Genomic DNA, 22,949 nt, shown 5'->3' on the forward strand with positions numbered 1-22,949 from the left:
TCGCTCGACGACGTTTATTACAACTTTACGTCAACTAATGTCACACAATTCACTTCAATTTACTTACTATTCGTCTATCTGTTTTGATATGAGTTGATAAACGAGTACGCCAGTAAACAGGATCTCATATTAATTTAATGGAAGATAACAGCCTTGTTTGTGTTCATAGAAGGCCTCTATTCTTGGCCACTTTTTTTATTTGACTTTAAGGCATCATCTGCTATTAAGTCAGTAATAATTATAGCCGCACAGGTTTAACATAAATATTGAATTTAAGTAGATTGATAGAACAAGCTTAGCATTATCAATAGTACAATATACTAGGGAGATAAATTACACGGCCAGCCGAGGTGGCCGAGCGGTTCTAGGCGCAACAATCGGGAACCACGCGACCACTACGGTCGCAGGTTAGAATACTGCCTCGGGCATTGATGTGTATGATGTCCTTAGGTTAGTTAGGTTTAAGTAGTTCTAAGTTCTAGGGGACTGATGACCTTAGAAGTTAAGTCCCATAGTGCTCAGAGCCAATTGAACCATTCATTATACTCTGGATTACACTACGAATAAGTTTATTTTTAGAATGGTTTCACAAGGAGTATGTTACACAAGTTAGTATCAAATAAAAGTTTACAAGCTTAAAGTAGTTCGAGTTGTCATATATAAATAAAAGTTCTTAATGGTTTAAAATATATACAAAGATGCACCGCATTTTTCAAGATGCTGAGCTGTTTCCGTAAGATTACTATCAAATCCTTAGGGTAAAGAGTCAACACTGGTAGGTAGAAGAAAACCTCTTGCTACCATTTTGATATGAGGAACATGGGCTTACGTGAACTTTGTGCATGCGGTACTACACGATTCAGCTCGGCTTCATCGGCCTGATCCTGATTACAGCTTCCAGAGATTAGAATTTTTATTCGTTGTAAATGTGCTGGGTGACATGTGAGTCCCAGCTTCGTATGAATGATGGACGGTCACGTGATGCTTACTTAGCTTCACATAATCGAACTAAAGTCGCAGGAGACAGCAATTCGTTTGTTTGGCTCACCCGATACTGTTACTGAAATAATGAAATGTTAGAACGGTAAGGGGAAAACAAAACGTCGATCAGTTTCATAAACAAAAAAAGATCCGTGGGATTTATAGTTCTCTTAAAGTTGAAATACCAAATTTCCCTGAAGCAATTTTTGTTCTATGTGATGGTAAACTTTTTTAGTCTTCAAGAATCAAGTTCCCCAGGATCGCTGGTAACTCCTTTTATCACTCTTACCAGTTTCCATAGATCTACACTGCCATCATCGGATGGATCTGTCGAAACCTGTAATAGTAATATTACGAGTTACTTGGGATGTTGGCAAACTTGATTTTTTAGATCGCCACCGAGGACTGACGCAATGTCAAACACATTTTTCAGCTGCCACACGACTTATAAGTGATCATTCGAAGTTCAGCTAGTTTCGAAAATAAAGTATTTGTGACGCATGTCTTTTTGTTGTTGAAGAAATACTGATCAAATGGTTCAAAGAGCTCTGAGCACTATGGGACTTAACTGCTGAGGTCATCAGTCCCCTAGAACTTAGAACTACTTAAACCTAACTAACCTAAGGACATCACAAACATCCATGCCCGAGGCAGGATTCTAACCTGCGACCGTAGCGGTCACGTGGTTCCAGACTGTAGCGCCTAGAACCGCTCGGCCACCCGGGCCGGCAAATACTGATCAGTCATGATATTTCGTAATACGTTTATTGCTGATTAATTTAAAATATTTTATTGTAAACTTCATTTACACTGAGAAAACAAGTGCTCCGTACACATTTTACATTAGTTTACGATTCTTGATAAATTTAGTCTGAAGTCAGTTCAGAGTTACATGTACAGTGTTACAGCACTCAATACACTGTAAATCACGAATAGGAATAACTGCAGTGAGGTATCCACCACTCTTTATTTATGCTCAGTGATCATAACACTCTGTACCTATGTAACTGAAAAAAGAGTTAGTACCCAAGTACTCAGACTTTAACACGACAAATCAAATTTTTAAGGCAAATAAAATTTCTGTAGTGTCATAACTGCGAGCAGATGCGAAACATATTACACTGTTTCTTCCGTACTGAGTGGTCATTGACTAAAAGTACTAAAAGAAATAGTAAATGCGTTACAAAAGACTCATCGTAGTGATTATAATAGTAATATAATTTCACTTGTTAGTTCCTCTAAGATATTTATAGTCTCTTCTGTGTGTCATTAAGTGCTGATCCTAATTTTCCCGTTGCTTCCAACTTGATTTTTTTTCTTGGATTTTCTTCTGTCTTTTCGGATACTTGCTAAAACTGTGTTGCCTTCAAATCTTTTACTTCCAGTAGTATGACTGCCTTTTTCCACTTTTCCTGTGTCACAGTAGCCTGTTTTTAATGACGACGCTCCGTATTCACGTCGACATCAGACGTGTCTTTGCTTAAGAACAGAGGCAAATAAAATACCTTACGAAATACATTTTACTGCAGAAATACGTCGGAAGAGCAGCAAAAAAAAAAAACAAAAAAAAACGTATTAGCAGCACCTAACTCCACTTTAGTGCTACAGTCTGATTATGAAACTTACGCCATTAGAGAAACAGAGTAGAAAAAGATCATTAAGTAGATTTTTTGAGTTACGCTGTTAGAGAGGTTTGTGGCGAAATTATTAGCTGGAGACCAGAAAGGTGAAGAAGAAACGATAGCTTATTTACAGTTTCTCTACAGTTCTTTAAGTTATACGATCTTGTGTCATTGTGAAACCACTTCAATTGCGCGAGAAATCTTTGCAGGAATACGCTTCAAACAATATTGTCACTGGAACGTAAAAGTAACAAACTTTGATAGCAGTTATGCTTCATGTTTCAAATGGAACTGTTTTCCCTCTACGGACATTGTTAACATGAAACATGACACTACAGGAAATTGTCGTAACACTACTTTGCACTGAAAATAGTTAACAAGAACCGAAAACTGAATATTCAAAGTCGATCTAGGAAACATAAATGTTTAAACATGGATTCGTATTTGTATATTTTCTTGTCCAGTTTGTTTTTTTGCGAATGACGAATTCACACCTACATCACAAATTCTCACGTCCGAGTTACACTCCTTTGTACTCACAACCATGCAATGCCAGGAGCACCAGAACCCTCGGGCGATAAAGAATATTATCGAGGTTGGCGAGCGACTCCACAAGCGACTGTCCCTAAGCAAAATCGCAGGGGTATTTGTAACAAAATGACTTGCAACGTTTCTGTCCGTCAACGAGCAGATCGGTTCCAGCCAGAATCTCAGAATACCTCGAGATTTTCGGTTTTCTCTGACATTTCCCTGATTTATCAAATAAGTTCTGTTTCTCTTGAATTTTCTAAGTTTTGGAAACTGTCTTAGTAAAAGCTCAGGTAAACATTTTAGCTGCCACGTATGCGTTGTTCAACACTTGACGACGGGGATAGAACAACCATAGGACACAGCTTGGATATAAGGAATCTTCCTTCCGGTGGTGCTTTTCAGAGTGAATTATATACAGCTTTTGGCAGAGCTAACACAGTCACGCAAATTTACGCAGAGAGTAGATGTACAATCGGCGTAGAAGTCGAATCTAAATGAGTTTACAAATTACCATTGAGTGAACAAGAAACGCTACAGAATAAGTAGTGTCACTTGCAAGTTTCTGCAGCAAAGAAAGTGCTTATACCTTTCCTCATTGCCAGATTTATGTTGCACTACTTAACAACGGGTCGAATTATCTCATACGACAAGTGAACAGAGTAGGTCAGAGATTGCGGTGCCATTTTCTTCATCCCATTAGAGCACGATGCGTCCAAACCCTGAGGTTCAGCCTAAAAGATCGTAGTGTATCAACGGTCCTGTTGTCTTCCGGTATATTTCACATGTGCAGCTTGAGGCAGTACGAATTTCAGCAGTCCAGGCTCCATGCAGGGTGGTCCACTGATCATGACCGGGCCAAATATCTCACGAAATAAGCGTCAAACGAAAAAACTACGAAGAACGAAACTTGTCTAGTTTGAAGGGGGGAACCAGATGGTGCTATGGTTGGCCCGCGAGATGGCGCTGCCATAGGTAGGTCAAACGGATATCAACTGCGTTTTTTAAAACAGGAACCCACATTTTTTATTACATGTTCGTGTAGTACGTAAAAAAATATGAATGTTTTAGTTGGACCACTTTTTTCACTTTGTGATAGATGGCGCTGTAATAGTCACAAACACAATTTTAGACGAACAGTTGGTAACAGGAAGGTTTTTTAAATTAAAATACAGAACTAGGTACGTTTGAATATTTTATTTCGGTTGTTCCAATGTGATACATGTACCTTTGTGAACTTATCATTTCCGAGAACGCATGCTGTTACAGCGTGATTACCTGTAAATACCACATTAATGCAATAAATGTTCAAAATGATGTCTGTCAACCTCAATGCATTTGGCAATACGTGTAACGGACATTCCTCTCAACAGCGAGTAGTTCGCCTTCCGTAATGTTCGTACATCTGACAATGCGCTGACGCATGTTGTCAGGCGTTGTCGGTGTACCACGATAGCAAATATCCTTCAACTTTCCCCACAGAAAGAAAACCGGGGACGTCAGATCCGGTGAACGTGCGGGCCATGGTATGGTGCTTCGACGACCAATCCACCTGTCGTGAAATATGCTATTCAATACCGTGTCAACCGCATGCTAGCTATGTGCCGGACATCCATCGTGTTGAAAGTACATCGTCATTCTGTCATGCACTGAAACATCTTGTAGAATCATCGATAGACCATTACGTAGGAAATCAGCATTTAGATTGCCATCGATAAAATGGGGGCCAATTATTCTTCCACCCATAATGCCGCACCATACAATAACCCGCCAAGGTCGCTGACGTTCCACTTGTCGCAGCCATCGTGGATTTTCCGTTGCCCAGTAGTGCATATTATGCCGGTTTACGTTACCACAGTTGGTGAATGACGCTTCGTCGCTAAATAGACGGCGTGCAAGAAATTGTCATCGCGCCGTAATTTCTCTTGTGCCCAGTGGCAGAACTGTACACGACGTTCAAAGTCGTCGCCATGCAATTCCTGGTGCATATAAATATGGTACGTGTGCAATCAATGTCGGCCGGCTTGGGTGGCCGAGCGGTTCTAGGCGCTACAGTTTATAACCGCGCGACCGCTCCGGTCGCAGGTTCGAATCCTGCCTCGGGCATGGATGTCTGTGATGCCTTTAGGTTAGTTAGGTTTAAGTAGTTCTAAGTTCTGGGGGACTGATGACCTCAGAAGTTAAGTCCCGTAGTGCTCAGAGCCATTTGTACCATTTTTTGCAATCGATGTTGATGTAGCATTCTCAACACCGACGTTTTTGAGATTCCCGATTCTCGCGCAATTCGTCTGCTACTGATGTACGGATTAGCCGCGACAGCAGCTAAAACACCTACTTGGGCATCATCATTTGTTGCTGGTCGTGGTTGATGTTTCACATGTGACTGAACACTTCCTGTTTCCTTAAATAACGTAACTATCCGGCAAACGGTCCGGACACTTGGATGATGTCGTCCAGGATACCGAGCAGCATACATAGCACACGCTCGTTGGGCATTTTGATCACAACAGCCATACATCAACACGATATCGACCTTTTCCGCAATTGGTAAACGGTCCATTTTATCACGAAGCAAATACCGTCCTCACTGGCGGAATATTACGTGATACCACGTATTCATACCTTTGTGACTATTACAGCGCCATCTATCACAAAGCGAAAAAAGTGGTCCAACTAAAACATCCATATTTCTTTACGTACTACACGAATATGTAATAAAAATGGGGGTTCCTATTTTTAAAAAACGCAGTTGATATCCGTTTGACCTATGGCAGCGCCATCTAGGGGGCCAACCATAGCGCCATCTGGTTTCCCCCTTCAAGCTAGACGAGTTTCGTTCTTTGTAGTTTTTTCGTTTGGTGCTTATTTCGTGAGATATTTGGCCCGGTCACTATCAATGGATCACCCTATATAAGGTTGCAGTCCCCATAGTAGAGAACAGTCGCATTCACTGCAACAATTCACTGATGTCCTTGTTAACAGTACAAGGCACATATTAGAGGTAAACATTTTTTATATGTATGTCCACTCCTGAGGCATGCGTCATTTTCACTTTTGATTATACAGGAAACTGAGGTCAGTAGTTCAGTACTTCTGAAGTTTATAACAGTCTTTTTGTTTATATACTTTTTAAACTTCATTTGTTTTCCAACGACTTATTGTAAAAATAGACACTGCTTGACAAAAAAAGCATCCTGAAGCGGAGGCGAGAAAGAAATGAAACTCCTCGGGTTGATAGAGCCTATTCTCTTATTTCGATGATTAAAAACTCGAGTCAGTTTACGAAGAAACAGGCAGTGTGAACCCGCTTATCAGTACAACGTTGCACATCTCTGGCTTGGATGCATGATCCGGCTGGTAAGGGCGTTATAAAGCCGTTGTGTTCTCTCCCGAGGCAAGCTTGTCCATTAGTGTTGGAAGTGGTTCTTGACATGCGGCATGATACGGTTCGCATGTAAACGTTTCCGACACGGTGATTTCTGCGTCACTCAGATTCGGAAGGCCTAGTGACTCACCATCAGTTACGTGTCTGCGATTACACAATGGGTTCATACCTCCAGCCGCTCACGTTCTCACAAAGTCAGCGTTGTCTAAAGGCAAGTTCTCAGGTCTGCCATCCAGTCGGCCAGGCAGACGTAATTTGTCAAGTCTAATCATTACAACGAATATTCTGCACTGAGTCCAAGATTCTAGTCTCACATAAGGACGGTCAACTATGTCCAAGCACCCAACGTGCAAGCGATCTTGGCGGGTTAAAAAGGAAACCTGAAGGGATATTTCTTGATTCCGCTGCAATACTCTCAGACCTATCACGCATTAAATACACTTTTCCCTCTCTGATCGCAAAAACATGAATCAGGGCTACAACAGTCAGCATCATAATCAGCAACAGCTAGCAAAACGGCTACTTGATTATACGTGTATAGGACTAACATGACTGCGAAAAAATCGTAATCAAACGGTATTAAGGTGCCATGGATTCCAATATTACAGTCAGTACGATTAAAGGCCACTATGACGTAATATGACGCGGTTGGTCGTAGTCCTCGAGCTTTAAGACCCTTCAAAATGTCAGTTTCAGATTTTGGTTTGTACACTTAGTTTCTCATCCTTGAAGCTGTTATCGATTGAAGCATCTTGTTAGATTACATTAGTAATAAAATTAACAGTAATAAATGTTTCCTTTTTACAGTAAAGTGTACACTAACATAATTGCAAACTAAACGAACAACCATCCTATTGAAAACGGCAACCTCCAATTAGCAGAGAAATATTACGGATAACAAAATTATTTGCTCTTACATGTGCCAGTTACATACGATCCTCACCTCTTCACAAACGACTTTCTTATGCGAATCGCGATAGCAGAAAGGTCAACATAATCAAAGCACCCTAGGATATACAGCCCGTTTCCATCAAGTTCTATTCGTATTTTGGAACCAACATTTCTTTATAGCCACTACATGGTTAGATATTACGACACACAGATTAACGAGAAATCTGAGTGTGTGAATCCAAACCGTGATAAGCGACAGTCGTACATGTTCACAGAAATTAAACTCCTCTATGTGATGTACAAACCTTTTAAAGTACGAGGGCTAATTCGATTTGAAACTACATTGTGAAATTTGGAACCAAAATAGGGATGCGTTTTTATAGTTGCGTCTATAAACATAAACCTCGGTGATAACTCACGTCCGAACCTAACACTGAATTGCTAATCTGATATTCCATCCACTTGAACCAACATAAAACACATCAAAAAGCAACGCTTTTGCATAAAGAAAAAGCAATTCATCAGGCGTCCACCGATTTTGGTAACTGTTGAAAGTTTTATCTTTATGCAGTGAAGAGTGCAGCTGTGCCTCCGATGCGTTCCATTACATTGTGAGAAAGCCTCAATACGTATTAATTCATTTGCTGCAAAAGCCCAGTAACAGATGACACGCAACGTTAGTCATCTTATAAATTTGAGGGAGGTTGCAAGTTAATGTCCCTAAAATCAAAACCAAGATGGAATTTTACGCAGTCTCTTTAGGACAGTGCGATATCATAATCTCAAGTATATAGGTTTTAGTACTTCAATCGATCTTAAACAGAGAGTTTTCTCGCCAAATAGGTACGTAGCTTAGAAAAATGAAAGTCTTTGCCCGTTGCAGATATATGCATTTGTATTAAGGAATTGGACTACTATATAAGTAATCCATGGAGTGTATGGTTCAAATAGCTCTAAGCACTATGGGACTTAACATCTGAGGTCATCATTCCCCTAGGCTTAGAACTACTTAAACCTAACTAACCTAAGGGCATCACACACGTCCATGTCCGTGGCAGGATTCGAACCTACGACCGTAGCAGCAGCGCGGTTCCAGACTGAACCACGAAGTGTAATGAACTTTTATATAAGGAATGATACAATTTTTGCTGTCAATACAAACGAAAATACTGCTGAAAAGTTTTATTTAGACATGTCGAAAGATCACTAATCCTGAACCAATATATAGTGATAGATATTATTTATGCAGTACTGCTCGCTGTGATGGATATTCTCAGTCGTTCCTGGAAGGCACATACTTTCCCATGTACGAGTGTCGTTCGATAAATGATGCAACTAATTTATTTCTGAAAGCAGATTGGCTTTATTGACAGTACCAACACGCTACATTATGACCCATTCTTTTGGCTACAAATCGCTATTTTTAACATAATCTCTGTTCAATGCGAGGGACTTGCACCATATTACTGGGAGGGCATGTATGCCCGCATGGTACCACTCTAATAGTCGACGTTGGAGCTAAGGTCGTGCTGCATCAATAAACTCCCCATCACCAACCTACCTCTTCCTGTGGAATGCATCCTTCATTGGGCCAATGGAAATCGGAAGATACGAGATCCGGGCTGCAGGGTGAAAGAGGAGCAACAGTCCGATAAAGTTTTGTGAGCTCTTCTCAGGCTCGTAGACTTGAGGCCTTGCGTTACCATGGAGAAGGAGAAGTTCGTTTGCATTTCTGTGTTGACGAAAACGCTGAAGTCATTTGTTCAGTTTCCTGAGAGTAACACAATACATTTTAGAGTTGAATGTTGCACCATGTGGGAGGACATCAAACAGAATAGTCCGTTCAGAGTCGAAGAAAACCGTTGCCAGGATTAGCCGAGCGATCTAAGGCTCTGCAGTCATGGACTGTGCGGTTGGTCCTGGCGGGGGTTCGAGTCCTCTCTCGGGCATGGATGTGTGTGTCTGTGTTTGTCCTTAGGATAGTTTAGGTTAAGTAGTGTGTAAGCTTAGGGACTGATGACCTCAGCAGTTTGGTCCCATAAGATTTCGTACACAACTGAACAATTTTTGAAAACCGTTGCCATGACTTTACCGGTTGAGGGTGCAGCTTTGAACCTTTTCTTCGGGGGAGAGGTAGCATGGCGCCACTTTATGGATTTCAATTTTGTTCCTGGTTCGAAGTGATGAACCCTCGTTTCAATGCTTGTAATGATGTTTAACAAAAAATTGTCACACTCAGCATCGTAATGCGCCAGCAACTCCGCTCAGATGGTCCTTCGTTGCTCTCTTTGGTCTTTTGTGTAAGGGATGATCCAGACAGTAGGGGATTTTACTTTATTATATGAACTTTCAAACGGTAACTTCATTTTTCCATTACGGCCGAGCCACGGCCGGCAGTGTTAGATGCCTGTAAATTCATTTGTCCCACGATTTAGCAACAGGAAGTCAGCACCGAAGAAGGGCACCTTGGCCACTCGCCTCCCTCACGTGCTGACGAGGTAACGCCGCCCCAGGCGTCGCTTAGCAAGCGGCACTCTGGAAAATTCCATGCCGCCCGTGCGGTTTTCTCTATCGCGACCAATCAGGGCGGAGGAAGCCGCGTAGTGCGTCGAATGTACGCTGCCACCGGGCCCTCTCTTGTATTCTTGCTCACCCACGAGTCCGATGCGCACCCTGTGGCATTGAACATCTCTTGTTTCTCCTGGTGGTGCGGCGCTGTTGACTTAGTTTTGGCAGACAACAATTTTCGGTAGCTTCAGGAACTATGTTTTGCCAAACTCTACGCTCTGGCTCACCCTCACCTCCCTTGGCCCATGTTACCCCTTTTTAACATGCTACCGCCAATAAATGGCCTTTGTCTAAATTTTGTCCTATTCATTTCATAACGCCCATCGCCTGCCCATACGCCCATCCTGTACAGTTGTTAGGCAGTGAGGAACCCAGTGGACAAACGCCTTTGAGTGCGAAAACTGGTTGTCGAGTATGTCAACACTACCAACAGAGACGTCCAGTTGAACACTGAGGTGTCTGATGTGATCCGTCGATCACCTCGAACGATAGTGTCCACATTTACCAATACTGCAGGAGTCAGCAGCATGCGGCCAGCCAGCACATTAGAGATAGGATGGATTTGCGCAACCTTGTTGTGATGATGACGGACGCCTGGCCCCAGGTCTCCGCAGACATTCTGCAAGCGCCAATGAACATCCGAGATTCTCTGGTTTTCCACCAAAAGAAACCCAATGACATCTGTCTGCTTGGAACACACCTCCGTTACAGACAACAGTCTGAAGGCTATGTATAGCTCCGCCACGTATCGAAACTTTACGAAACTGTAGGCGCTGAAGTGGGAATTTTCCACTATGTCCCACCAAAACTTCCTCATTTTTCAACCGGTACCGGCCGACAAGAACGTGACGTTGCCTTTCATTACTTATTGAAAACCCCCGTACTTTTTAAGCATTCTACACAACTGGCCATTAAAATTGCTACACCACAAAGATGAACGTGCTACAGACAGGAAATTTAACCGACAGGAAGAAGATGCTGTGATATGCAAATCATTAGCTTTTCAGAGCATTCACACAAGGTTGGCGCCAGTGGCGTCACCTACAACGTGCTAACATGAGGAAAGTTTCCAACCGATTTTTCATAAACAAAGAGCAGTTCACAGGTGTTGCCTGGTGAAACGTTGTTGTGATGCCTCGTGTAAGGAGGAGAAACGCGTACCATCACGTATCCGACTTTGATAAAGGTCGGATTGTAGCCTAACACGATTGCGGTTTATCGTATCGCGACATTGCTACTCGTGTTGGTCGAGATCGAATGACTGTTGGCAGAATATCGAATCGGTGGGTTCAGGAGAGTAAGACGGAACGCCACGCTGGATCCCAACGGCCTCGTATCACTAGCAGCCGAGATAGCAGGCATCTTATGCGCATGGCTGTAACGGATCGTGCCGCCACGTCACGATCCCTGAGTCAACAGATGGGGACGTTTGCAAGACAACAACCATCTTCACTAACAATTCGACGACGTTTGCAGCAGCATGGCTATCAGCTCGGAGACCATGGCTGTGGTTACCCTTGACGCTGCATCACAGACAGGAGCGCCTGCGATGGTGTACTCAACGACGAACCTGGGTGCACGAATAGCAAAACGTCATTTTTTCGGACGAATACAGGTTCTGTTTACAGCATCATGATGGTCGCATCCGTGTTTGGTGACATCGCGGTGAACGCACATTGGAAGCGTGTATTCGTCATCGCCATAATGGCGTATCACTCGGCGTGATGGTATGGGGTGCCATTGGTTACACGTCTCGGTCACCTCTTGTTCGCATTGACGTCACTTTCAACAGTGGACGTTACGTTTCAGAAGTGTTACGACCCGTTGCTCTACCCTTCATTCGATCCCTGCGAAACCCTACATTTCATGAGGATAATGCACGACCGCATAATGCAGGTCCTGTACGGGCCTTTCTGGATACAGAAACTGTTCGACTGCTGCCCTGGCCAGCACATTCTCCAGATCTCTCACCAATTGAAAACGTCTGGTCAATGGTGGCCGAGCAACTGGCTCCTCACAATACGCCAGTCACTACTCTCGATGAACTGTGGTATCGTGTTGAAGCTGCATGGGCAGCTGTACCTGTACACGCCATCCAAGCTCTGTTTGACTCAATGCCCAGGCGTATCAAGGCCGTTATTACGGCCAGAGGTGGTTGTTCTGGGTACTGATGTCTCAGGATCTCTGCACCCAAATTGCGTGAAAATGTTATCACATGTCAGTTCAAATATAATATATTTGTCCAATGAATACCCGTTTATCATCTGCATTTCTTCTTGGTGTAGCACTTTGAATGGCCAGTAGTGTACTATAACACCGCTGTCTCGTAGGCTGTATGTCAATGTTTCATTTTCCAGCGTTGTCGAACATAGAGGAATACATATTTCACAGCGAGCTGACATGATACTGATTGACAAATGAGATATTTCACAGTCATGTATCAAGCTGTCGGGCCACCATAGTGTCATAACTGCATTTGTCAATGTCTCCGACAGCGTTAAACTGGCTGAAGATAGACTACGTCGATCATTCTTGATACGCTGACTGAAAAACTGGAAATTTAAGGTGTCTCTAGCACAGATGACAAGTAATTTGAATCATTTTTCACTGTGCTTTCCAGTATAACGGAGGGGACGCGAAAGGCTCTATAGAGAAACATGACGTCATTTGTACCTCAAGGTTCAGTGTAGGAGTACTACTCATAATAATGGAATATGTTTATGTTTCCACTTTGTGCATGTAGATGAACGATCTTAGATTACACCTTAGCGCTACGCTACACCAGGAAATCGAACCGCTTCTTTTGATTCGATTAACGAAGATGTTCAACTTGTGTATGAAGACCAACAAAACAATGCTTAAGATAAAGTCTGCTGACTCAAAGGCATACCCAAAGTCCCTCAATAAAACACCAATTAACAACTGATAGAATCATTTCCTTACGTTGTTCTAACTAGTGCAATAAGCTCTTCCTGTGACTCGTTTCAAGATTTTCTTTTATAGAGTAGGTGTAACCGTCAATTTACAGTTACTGTAAGCATGTATATCTATTATTTTACTAAAAAGTAGAAGAAATATAGGGAGGGATGTGGAGCAAATTATACACTGAAGTGGTAAAGAAACTCGTATTGTCATGCGTATTCAAATATAGAGGTATGTAAACAGGCAGAATAAGGCGCTGCGGTCGGCAACGCCTATGTAAGACAAGTGTCTGGCTCAGTTGTTATATCGGTTACTGCTGCTACAATGGCAGGTTAGCAAGATTTAAGTGACTTTCAACGTGGTGTTACAGTCGGCGCACGAGCGATGGGACACAGAATTTACGAGGAAACGAGAAATAGAGATTTTCCGGTACGACCATATCACGAGAGTAGCGTGAATATGAGGAATCCGGTATAACATCAAACCTCCGACATCGCTGCGGCCGGAAAAAGATCCTATAACAACGAAACAACTAAAGAGAATCGTTTAACATGACAGGAGAACAACTCTTCCGCAAATTTCTGCAGATTTCAATGCTGGGCCATCGACAGGTGTCAACGAAACATCACCGATATGGGCTTTCGGAGCCGAAGGCCCACTCGTGTACCCTTGATGACTGCACGACACAAAGCTTTACACCTCGCCTGGGCCCGTCAACACCGACATTGGACTGTTGATGACTGGAAACATATTGCCTGGTCGGACGAGTCTCGCTTCAAATTGTACCGAGAGTATGGGAGTGTACTGGTATGGAGACCACCTCACGAATCCGTGGACACAGCACTTTTGCAGGTGATTGTTCAAGCTGATGGAGGCTCTGTTATGGTGTGAGATGTGTGCAGTTGAAGTGATATGGGACCCCTCATACGTCTAGATACGACCCTGACAGGTGACACGTACGTAAGCATTCTGTCTAATCACCTTCATCCATTCATGTGCATTGTGCATTCCGGCGGACTTGGGAAATTCCAGCAGGACAATGCGACATCCCACACGTCCAGAATTGCTGCAGAGTGGCTCCAGAAACACTCTTCTGAGTTTAAACACTTCCTTTGGCCATCAAACTCCCCAGGCATTAACATTATTGAGCATAACTGTGAAGCTTTGTAACGTGCTGTTCAGAAGAGATCTCCAACCCCTTGTACTCTCAGACGGATTTATGGACAGCCATGCAGGGTTCATGGTGTCAATTCCCTCCAGCACTGCTTCAGACATTAGTCGAGTCCATGCCACGTCGTGTAGCGGCACTTCTGCCTGCTCGCTGGGACTCTACACGACATTAGGCAGGTGCTCCAGTTTCTTTGACTCTTCAGTGTAGATAATAGACAGGAACCAGTATGGGATTTGATAAGATGTTAAATGAGGTACAAATATTACAGTAGCAAATAGCACACGCTTGATCTGATATACACTCCTGGAAATGGAAAAAAGAACACATTGACACCGGTGTGTCAGACCCACCATACTTGCTCCGGACACTGCGAGAGGGCTGTACAAGCAATGATCACACGCACGGCACAGCGGACACACCAGGAACCACGGTGTTGGCCGTCGAATGGCGCTAGCTGCGCAGCATTTGTGCACCGCCGCCGTCAGTGTCAGCCAGTTTGCCGTGGCATACGGAGCTCCATCGCAGTCTTTAACACTGGTAGCATGCCGCGACGGCGTGGACGTGAACCGTATGTGCAGTTGACGGACTTTGAGCGAGGGCGTATAGTGGGCATGCGGGAGGCCGGGTGGACGTACCGCCGAATTGCTCAACACGTGGGGCGTGAGGTCTCCACAGTACATCGATGTTGTCGCCAGTGGTCGGGGGAAGGTGCACGTGCCCGTCGACCTGGGACCGGACCGCAGCGACGCACGGATGCACGCCAAGACCGTAGGATCCTACGCAGTGCCGTAGGGGACCGCACCGCCACTTCCCAGCAAATTAGGGACACTGTTGCTCCTGGGGTATCGGCGAGGACCATTCGCAACCGTCTCCATGAAGCTGGGCTACGGTCCCGCACACCGTTAGGCCATCTTCCGCTCACGCCCCAACATCGTGCAGCCTGCCTCCAGTGGTGTCGCAACAGGCGTGAATGGAGGGACGAATGGAGACGTGTCGTCTTCAGCGATGAGAGTCGCTTCTGCCTTGGTGCCAATGATGGTCGTATGCGTGTTTGGCGCCGTGCAGGTGAGCGCCACAATCAGGACTGCATACGACCGAGGCACACAGGGCCAACACCCGGCATCATGGTGTGGGGAGCGATCTCCTACACTGGCCGTACACCACTGGTGATCGTCGAGGGGACACTGAATAGTGCACGGTACATCCAAACCGTCATCGAACCCATCGTTCTACCATTCCTAGACCGGCAAGGGAACTTGCTGTTCCAACAGGACAATGCACGTCCGCATGTATCCCGTGCCACCCAACGTGCTCTAGAAGGTGTAAGTCAACTACCCTGCCCAGCAAGATCTCCGGATCTGTCCCCCATTGAGCATGTTTGGGACTGGATGAAGCGTCGTCTCACGCGGTCTGCACGTCCAGCACGAACTCTGGTCCAACTGAGGCGCCAGGTGGAAATGACATGGCAAGCCGTTCCACGGGACTACATCCAGCATCTCTACGATTGTCTCCATGGGAGAATAGCAGCCTGCATTGCTGCGAAAGGTGGAATACACTGTACTAGTGCCGACATTGTGCATGCTCTGTTGCCTGTGTCTATGTGCCTGTGGTTCTGTCAGTGTGATCATGTGATGTATCTGACCCCAGGAATGTGTCAATAAAGTTTCCCCATCCTGGGACAATGAATTCACGGTGTTCTTATTTCAATTTCCAGGAGTGTATTTGTTTGAAAACATGCGCATCTGTTAGCAGAGTCACTCCGCGTATTAACTTCGTACTATGCCCTCACAATTTATCTGATGATTCTAATTAAGTTCTTAGTTCCAGTGTTCACGCAATATAATCATTAACCATGTAAATACGATAGACGCAGTTCGTTACACAGAAGCTTCCTTTCCCATAAGTCTATTAATGCTTGAATTTAACTATTTATTCGCACTTCTGTAATTAGTATGTATTGCAACAATGACCATCAGAAACCAAAATTCTCGGTGCTTCACATATATGACGTCAGTCATTAACATTCGTTCAGGTCTTCAGTTCTTCTTTTCTGCACTGTGAATCTTCACTATGCAAATGCTACTGTCCGTTCCTAAACCTTGTGGTCTAGCTTCCTATTGTGCATCCAGAGTCCTCATGTACAATGTTTAACCGACGGCTCTATGGAGCGGGAGCGTTCGTCAAACAGTTCTACAACCCCGCCATTATGTCCCGCACTCCGACATTTAAAAACACTTGACAGTTTCTCTCAAAGCCAACTTCACCCCCTCGTACTGCTACGGATTTAAAGACAGCTCTGCAGGATTCATGGTGTCTGTTCCCTCCAGCACAACTTTAGACATTAGTCGGGTCCATGGCGCGTCGTGTTGCGGCACTTTTGCATGCTCTCTGGGGCTCTACACGGTATTAGGCAGGTGCACCAGTTTCTTCTGTTCTTCAATGTGTTTGTATGATGGTATTGCTGCAATGACAATGGTGTCGTAGATTGGCAAATTTCAGTTTCACGATTGGAACAACATTTCGTTTTAAAGAGAAAACAGGCACTGTATTACTTTTGAATCTGAGGGTGTGATCTGATTTAGCAGTCTTTCAAGAATCTCTGCATTGCTTACACTTCACTTTGTTGCAGGATTTCGATATGTGTTATGTATTTGCAGCAGGCAAAAATAAAGATCGTGTGCAGTTGTAGCTGTCGTCGTAAGCTTGATGTAGAGAAATTGCAGTTCAAGAATGTGCTGGATTTTGAAATACGCGGCACTGACGTGTTTATGGAATATATTCTTATGTACTTCGTATTACTCCGTGGCGCTTGTAACACAGCTCCAGATCAGTAATTGGCTGATACGAAACATTTCAAGGCTTATTCACACGAAAGCAAATGATCAAACCTAATATCGTGCTCACGCATTTTTTCGCCAGTGACCCATCGGTTTGTTCCTATCACACGGGGGAAAACTGTGTTAGTTCATCGACATATAAAAGCAGAGTGCACAGTTTACAGCTTATTCTTTTCTTTCTGCAGTTCAAACGATACAGTGCACAGACTGTTTATTTTTATTAGCGAGTAAGCCCATTATGACTACGCAAACTACTTAGAGTTAGTCAATGCCTTCTTTGGTGACATATTTCTTTCGTTCTCTTCCTGTGTGCTCCCTTTCTCTCTTCAGACCAAGTATTTTACTTTGGATTTTTCTCTCGGTAACTTGTCACGTGTCAAATCTGGGCCTGAAGATTTCACCGTTTGGCCGTCTTCTGGAGTAATTCTTCGCAATTGCAGATCAGTTTTGATCTCGCCAACCCACTTCATCCCGTTGTGGCTTTGCTTCTACTGTAAAAACAAAATAGACCATTGCCGGTCGATGTGGCCGAGCGGTTCTAGGTGCTTCAGTCCGGAACCGCGCTGCTGCTAAGGTCGCAGGTTCGAGTCCTTCCACGGGCATGGATATGTGTGATGTCCTTAGGTTAGTTAGGTTTATGTAGTTCTAAGTCTATGGGACGTCGACCTCAGATGTTAAGTCTCATAGTGCTTAGGGCCATTTGAACCATTTGAAAATAGGCCATTTGTAAGTTAGTCTGGGTTCAGTTTTGTGACCTTAGCCTGCGTTTCAAATGTCTCAATGGATATTTGTGTATTTTTTTGTTTTCTAATGGCATCTCAGTGGGTATGTTTCGTCTATAAGTTTTGGACCTAGAATTTTTCTTAAGATTTTTCGTTCTTTTTTCTCACTGTTTTCAATGTCAGTTTCCCTTTTTAGAGTAAGTGTATCTAATCCATAGAGGCATTCTGAATTAAATTCTGTTTTGTAATGTGTTAATTTTGTGCCTGATGATACAGCTCTTGTTGTAGATATTTTAGCTGAGTCGATATGCAGCTTTCACCTTTTGGCAATTTACTATTGTTTCAGTTTCATTTTCTTAATGGCTGCACTGAGATATTTAAACCGTGGAAGCTTCATCACCTACCTAAAGCATCATTCGACGGCAGCAAGGAGCCATTTGCTCTCCCTGCTATTCATGTCAACCTGCAATACAGGGAAGTGCTAATAATCTTTCCTCGCATGTCATAACGTGGCGAATTAATTACTCCCTTCTCCCCGCTCTCCTCTTTCCTTATCGATTCTCTCTCGAAGCAAAATTCTCTAATAGTAGCCGTAATCGAAATAGGATTTGCTGTGTACCAATAACGCACGCTCTAACGCGCGCTAGCGACGTAACCCCAGAGGTTCACTAGTCATAAAAGAGTACAGGTATTCCAGCCAAATTTTGTAGAACATTTCAGTTATCAGGCTTTTTAAACATGGTTGGCTTGTGTGTGGCTGGCCTTTCCTGATTATTAAACAGCACAGCAGCTGAAATTTAATTAATGCTAACATAATAGTCTTCGCAATTTCCCATGTTACTACTGAAGCGTACTTAAATTTAGCTTGAAAGTTAACATGTCGGCCTACTACACTACGCTTTTTACTGGTTGTTAATGAAACATTCATTTATAGTGGAAGGAATATCCAGAAGTAAAGTGATCATACGATCTACGACCAGATTCGTTCAGTTAAGGTCGTTACCTTCATTGTATATAGAGAGACACAGAAATTTCTGTATGTTGCTAAAAACTTCATTTTTTGCTATATTTTCTCTTCAAATTTGAATCACGTCGATAGCTAAAATTTTGCCTCTGACTATCATTGAAAGAATTTATTCGTAAATTCATTTTTTTCCCCAATCTCTTCAAAAATTATGTTACTGAATCCATAGTCTCCAGATGGATATAGTATATCAAGACAGTAGAAAGGAAATACCTGCATTATTTGTTTCTTAGTTTAGAACCTTCATACTAAATGGAAATTTAGTTTAATATAGCACCTACAGTATTTCATCTGTTGTTTCAGATGGTTATAGCTACGGTGGCATGGTTTGCCACCACCTCAAACGCACAGTTTGGAGGAGGTAAACGACCTCTAGACCCCGGATTTAGCAAGCCTGTCAAAGATCCAAACTATGACAGACCAGCCAGTGTAGGAGATCCAGGTTTCACCAGGCCTGTCAAGGACCCAGAACACAACAGACCAGCCAATATTGGGGACCCAGGTTTCACCAGGCCTGTTAAAGATCCAAACTATGACAGACCAGCCAGTGTAGGAGATCCAGGCTTCACCAGGCCTGTCAAGGACCCAGCCAGTATTGGGGACCCAGGTTTCACCAGGCCTGTCAAGGACCCAGCCAGCATTGGGGACCCAGGTTTCACCAGGCCTGTCAAGGATCCAGAATACAACAGACCAGCCAGTGTAGGGGACCCAGGCTTCACGAGGCCAATCAAGGACCCAGAATACAACAGACCAGCCAGTGTAGGAGACCCAGGCTTCACCAGACCTGGAAATGTAAACTCTGGACTCTTGCGACCAATTGGTCAATGATCTGGCAGGCAGCAGTTAGATCATCATTGACTTTCTTCGCCTGCCTGCGACTAAATAATGCATATTATGTCAATTAACTGTAACTTTCATTATGTACAATAACATAATAAATATTTTGCAAAATCACTTAGTCTGAATGTTTGTTTCACAGTGGTTACTTTAATCAAACTAGAAGCTCAAAAGGGTAAATTATACTCTAATCTCATAGCAGCCATACTGTATTTTATAATTAAATGAAACAATACTACAAAACCTGCTTATCAAATTATTATAGTTTCTCCCTTTTCCTTTCCTCACTCTATACATGCATTCTACTTTAGAGCTAATATAAACTATTTGAAAGGAATCCTGATGGAACGAATATGGAACCTCTCCATAAAATATGCTTGAAAGCCACCAGTCACGCAATAGTAGTAATGAAAACACACTGAAACTCAGGACAGATCGATCCCATTATATGTTGTACCTCAGTGTAAACAGCTCTGAACATAGTTTGTTCATACATAATGTAAAATACTGTTTACTGTCAGGCTGGATAGCACTTTTACTTTTCTTCGTGGACAGTTTTAGTAAAGGACAGTAATCATCAGATGTATGTTACATCAGTCACACTGTAAGTCGTCAATTTTTCATGTTATATGCGTTTAATCGCTGAACTCATCGTCTCGTGTGTTATACAAAAGTCTTAATACAATACTCATTACTAAACACAATGAAATTTCTAGTTTCCTGTTTAATTTCTTGTTGACAAGTTACAGTATCTGCAAAAGTTTTCCAGGACGGTTTCTGTTGCCTGAAAAGTTACTTGATTAGTATGCTGTAATAAAGTAATGCCTCCTTGTTTGCTGGAACAAGCTTTTTATTTTTTATATACAATTGCTAATTATTTGTCACAGAATTTTGTTAGCATTTGTTAAGTATGGACACCTATGTAGTGACCCATTAACTAAGCAGATACGAGAACAAAGAAAATGTGAATATAAAATCCTGGATCCCTAGAAGCGTAGTTTAGGTAAGCCGTAGGCTACACATTTAATATTCACACTAACTTAATAGTTTTTGCTAGGAGTGTTGTAATTCTGGGATTAATAAATGATCCCAGAAGAAAATTGGTTTTTATTAAAAAAGTGAAGCACAGTAATAAAGTGTTGTAGCAATTAACAAAATACTGACGAAATAGTAGATTAAGTGACTTCTTTTTGAGACTACAAGTACTTAGGTCCCCCAAACCGTTCTATAGTTGATTACTTGCAACCTATGAAACTACCTGACGGATAGAGGTTGTTTTCGAGTAATTGGCTGTCTTCTCATGCTCTCTCTTTCTCTTCCTCACACACACACACACACACACACACACACACACACACACACACACACACATATAGTCTATAACTGGGGCCTACATCTGTATCATGACGAATTACCAACTATTCAGTTGCATAAGGGAAATAAAGTAATTTTTTGGCGTTCTGCTGGCCAAGTGTCACGAGTTGCTGCAAAGCTGTTTCGTTCAACAGGAGACCTCTCTATACAGCGATAATCGAGAATACGATATAGCAATAACGAACACACACCTCTTTCTCAATTTTCTCCGCCCAAGGACTGGGTGTTGTGCTGTCCTCATCATCATCTTATCATCCTCATCGACTGCAGGTCGACGACGTGGCGTCAGATTGAAAGACCGGCACATGGCGAACGGTCTGCCCGACGGGGGACCCTAGCCATACGATTAAATAAATAAATCTATTTCTCACATTGAAATGGTGATTGCGTTCATCTCCGCCTCATATGGGTCCAACACCGAAAACGACTCAGCTGGTGTAACCAGTGTTTCAACTGGTCAGTGAGAACTGGTTAAAGTGTTGTTCATGCGATGGATCAAGGTTTTTACTCTGCCACAGGGGCAGACGTTTATAACCCTCAGCATTCAACAGAGCCGTACTGTCGTGATCCTGTGCCCTTTGCAGAACTGCCAAGGCTGCACCTCCTCCTCCCCCTCCACCCTCAGAAAAACAACGTCTGTTGGAATTTTTCTACATACCTTTAGGAAATGTTGTGATTTGTAGGGCAGGTTTAATAAAAATGAAGCATTATTTGAAAATATAACCTAAATGAGCTATGCTGATTAAAAGATACAGATAGCCATGTCATTGGTGCAACCACAGCGAAGGAGTGTCTGTGAAGAGGCAGCACTAATTCGTGGTTCCCGAAGAGGGGCAGCAGCCTTTTCAGTAGTTGCCGGGGCAAAAGTCAAAATGATTGATCTGACCTTGCAACATCAGCCAACATTGTCTTGTTGTAATGCGAAAGGCTGAAAGCAAGGCAAAATTATGGGCCTGACTTTATTCTCCCAAGGACAGGCTGCTGCACTTACGGTTAAATGATGATGGCATCCTCTTGCGCAAAGTATTCTAGAGGTAGTAACTTCTCATTTGGATCTCTGGACTGGGACTATTCAGAAGGATGTCTTCCTCAGGAAAAGCCAAGGGCCGCGTCGGGTTAGCCGAGCGGTCTAGGCGCTGCAGTCATGAATTGTGCGGCTAGTCCCGGCGGAGGTTCGACTCCTCCCTCGGGCATGGGTGTGTGTGTGTTTGTCCTTAGGATAATTTAGGTTAAGTAGTGTGTAAGCTTAGGGACTGATGACCTTAGCAGTGTAAAATTGAGGAATTTGCAGAAAGGTGGGAAATTAAAGAGATGGAACCTGGCTAAGTTGAAAGAACCACAGGTTGTTAAGGGTATCAGAAGGAGCATTAGGCAACGTTTGACAGATACAGGGGAAAGGAAGACAACAAAAAACGACTGGGTAGCTTTGAGAGATGAAATAGGGATGGCATCAAAGAATTACATAGGTGAAAAGACGAGACAGTAGAAAACTTTGGATAACACGTGAGATACTGAATTTAACTGACGAAAGGGGAAAATATAAAATGGTAGCAAATGAAGCAAAAGGGAATAAAGAGAGTGTAAAAAATGAGATTGAAAGACAATGCGAAAAGATTAAGCGGGAAGATCTAGAAGATAAATGAAAGGCTGTAGAATCACACATAACTAGACGAGAGATAGATGCTGCCTATAGGAAAACTGGTGAAAACAGAAGCAACTTTATGAATCTCATGAGCTCAGATAGCAAGCCAGTGCTATGCAAAGAAGGGAAAGCTGAAAGGTGGGAAGAAGATATATAGGGCCTCTACAAGGGAAATGAAATTTAAGACAATATCAAACAAAGGGCGAAAAAAAGTTTCCGTTTGAGGGCGTTACTGCAGTGTGTATGGAACGTAGCGTGATTCGGATGGGGGTTTATATGCATCAACATGTATGCAAGGGATCAGTGTGGTATTCGGTTCTTTCCAAGGTGCGTGCGATAAATGCGAAAACGTGAACTATGGTGTCATTATTACCAAATAGGTCCAAACACGACCAACGTTATGTTATTCTTTTCTTGGTTGCCGAAGGACAAACACGGGTAGATA

General features: G+C 43.1%; 1 protein-coding gene across 2 annotated transcripts in view; it reads left to right on the top strand.

The window, feature by feature from the left end:
• LOC124612493 (gibberellin-regulated protein 14-like) overlaps positions 1 to 19,605 on the top strand; it is a 100,044-nt gene extending 80,439 nt beyond the window's left edge. For both annotated transcript variants that reach the window (XM_047140730.1, XM_047140729.1), the window contains exon 2: positions 18,955 to 19,605. In XM_047140730.1, coding sequence (XP_046996686.1) covers positions 18,955 to 19,479 — 525 coding nt within the window. In that variant the 3' untranslated portion in view covers positions 19,480 to 19,605. The remainder of the gene's footprint in view (positions 1 to 18,954) is intronic.
• The last annotated feature ends 3,344 nt before the right edge of the window (positions 19,606 to 22,949 follow it).

The sequence above is a fragment of the Schistocerca americana genome, chromosome 4 (genome assembly GCF_021461395.2).
Source record: "Schistocerca americana isolate TAMUIC-IGC-003095 chromosome 4, iqSchAmer2.1, whole genome shotgun sequence".
NCBI lineage: Eukaryota > Metazoa > Arthropoda > Insecta > Orthoptera > Acrididae > Schistocerca > Schistocerca americana.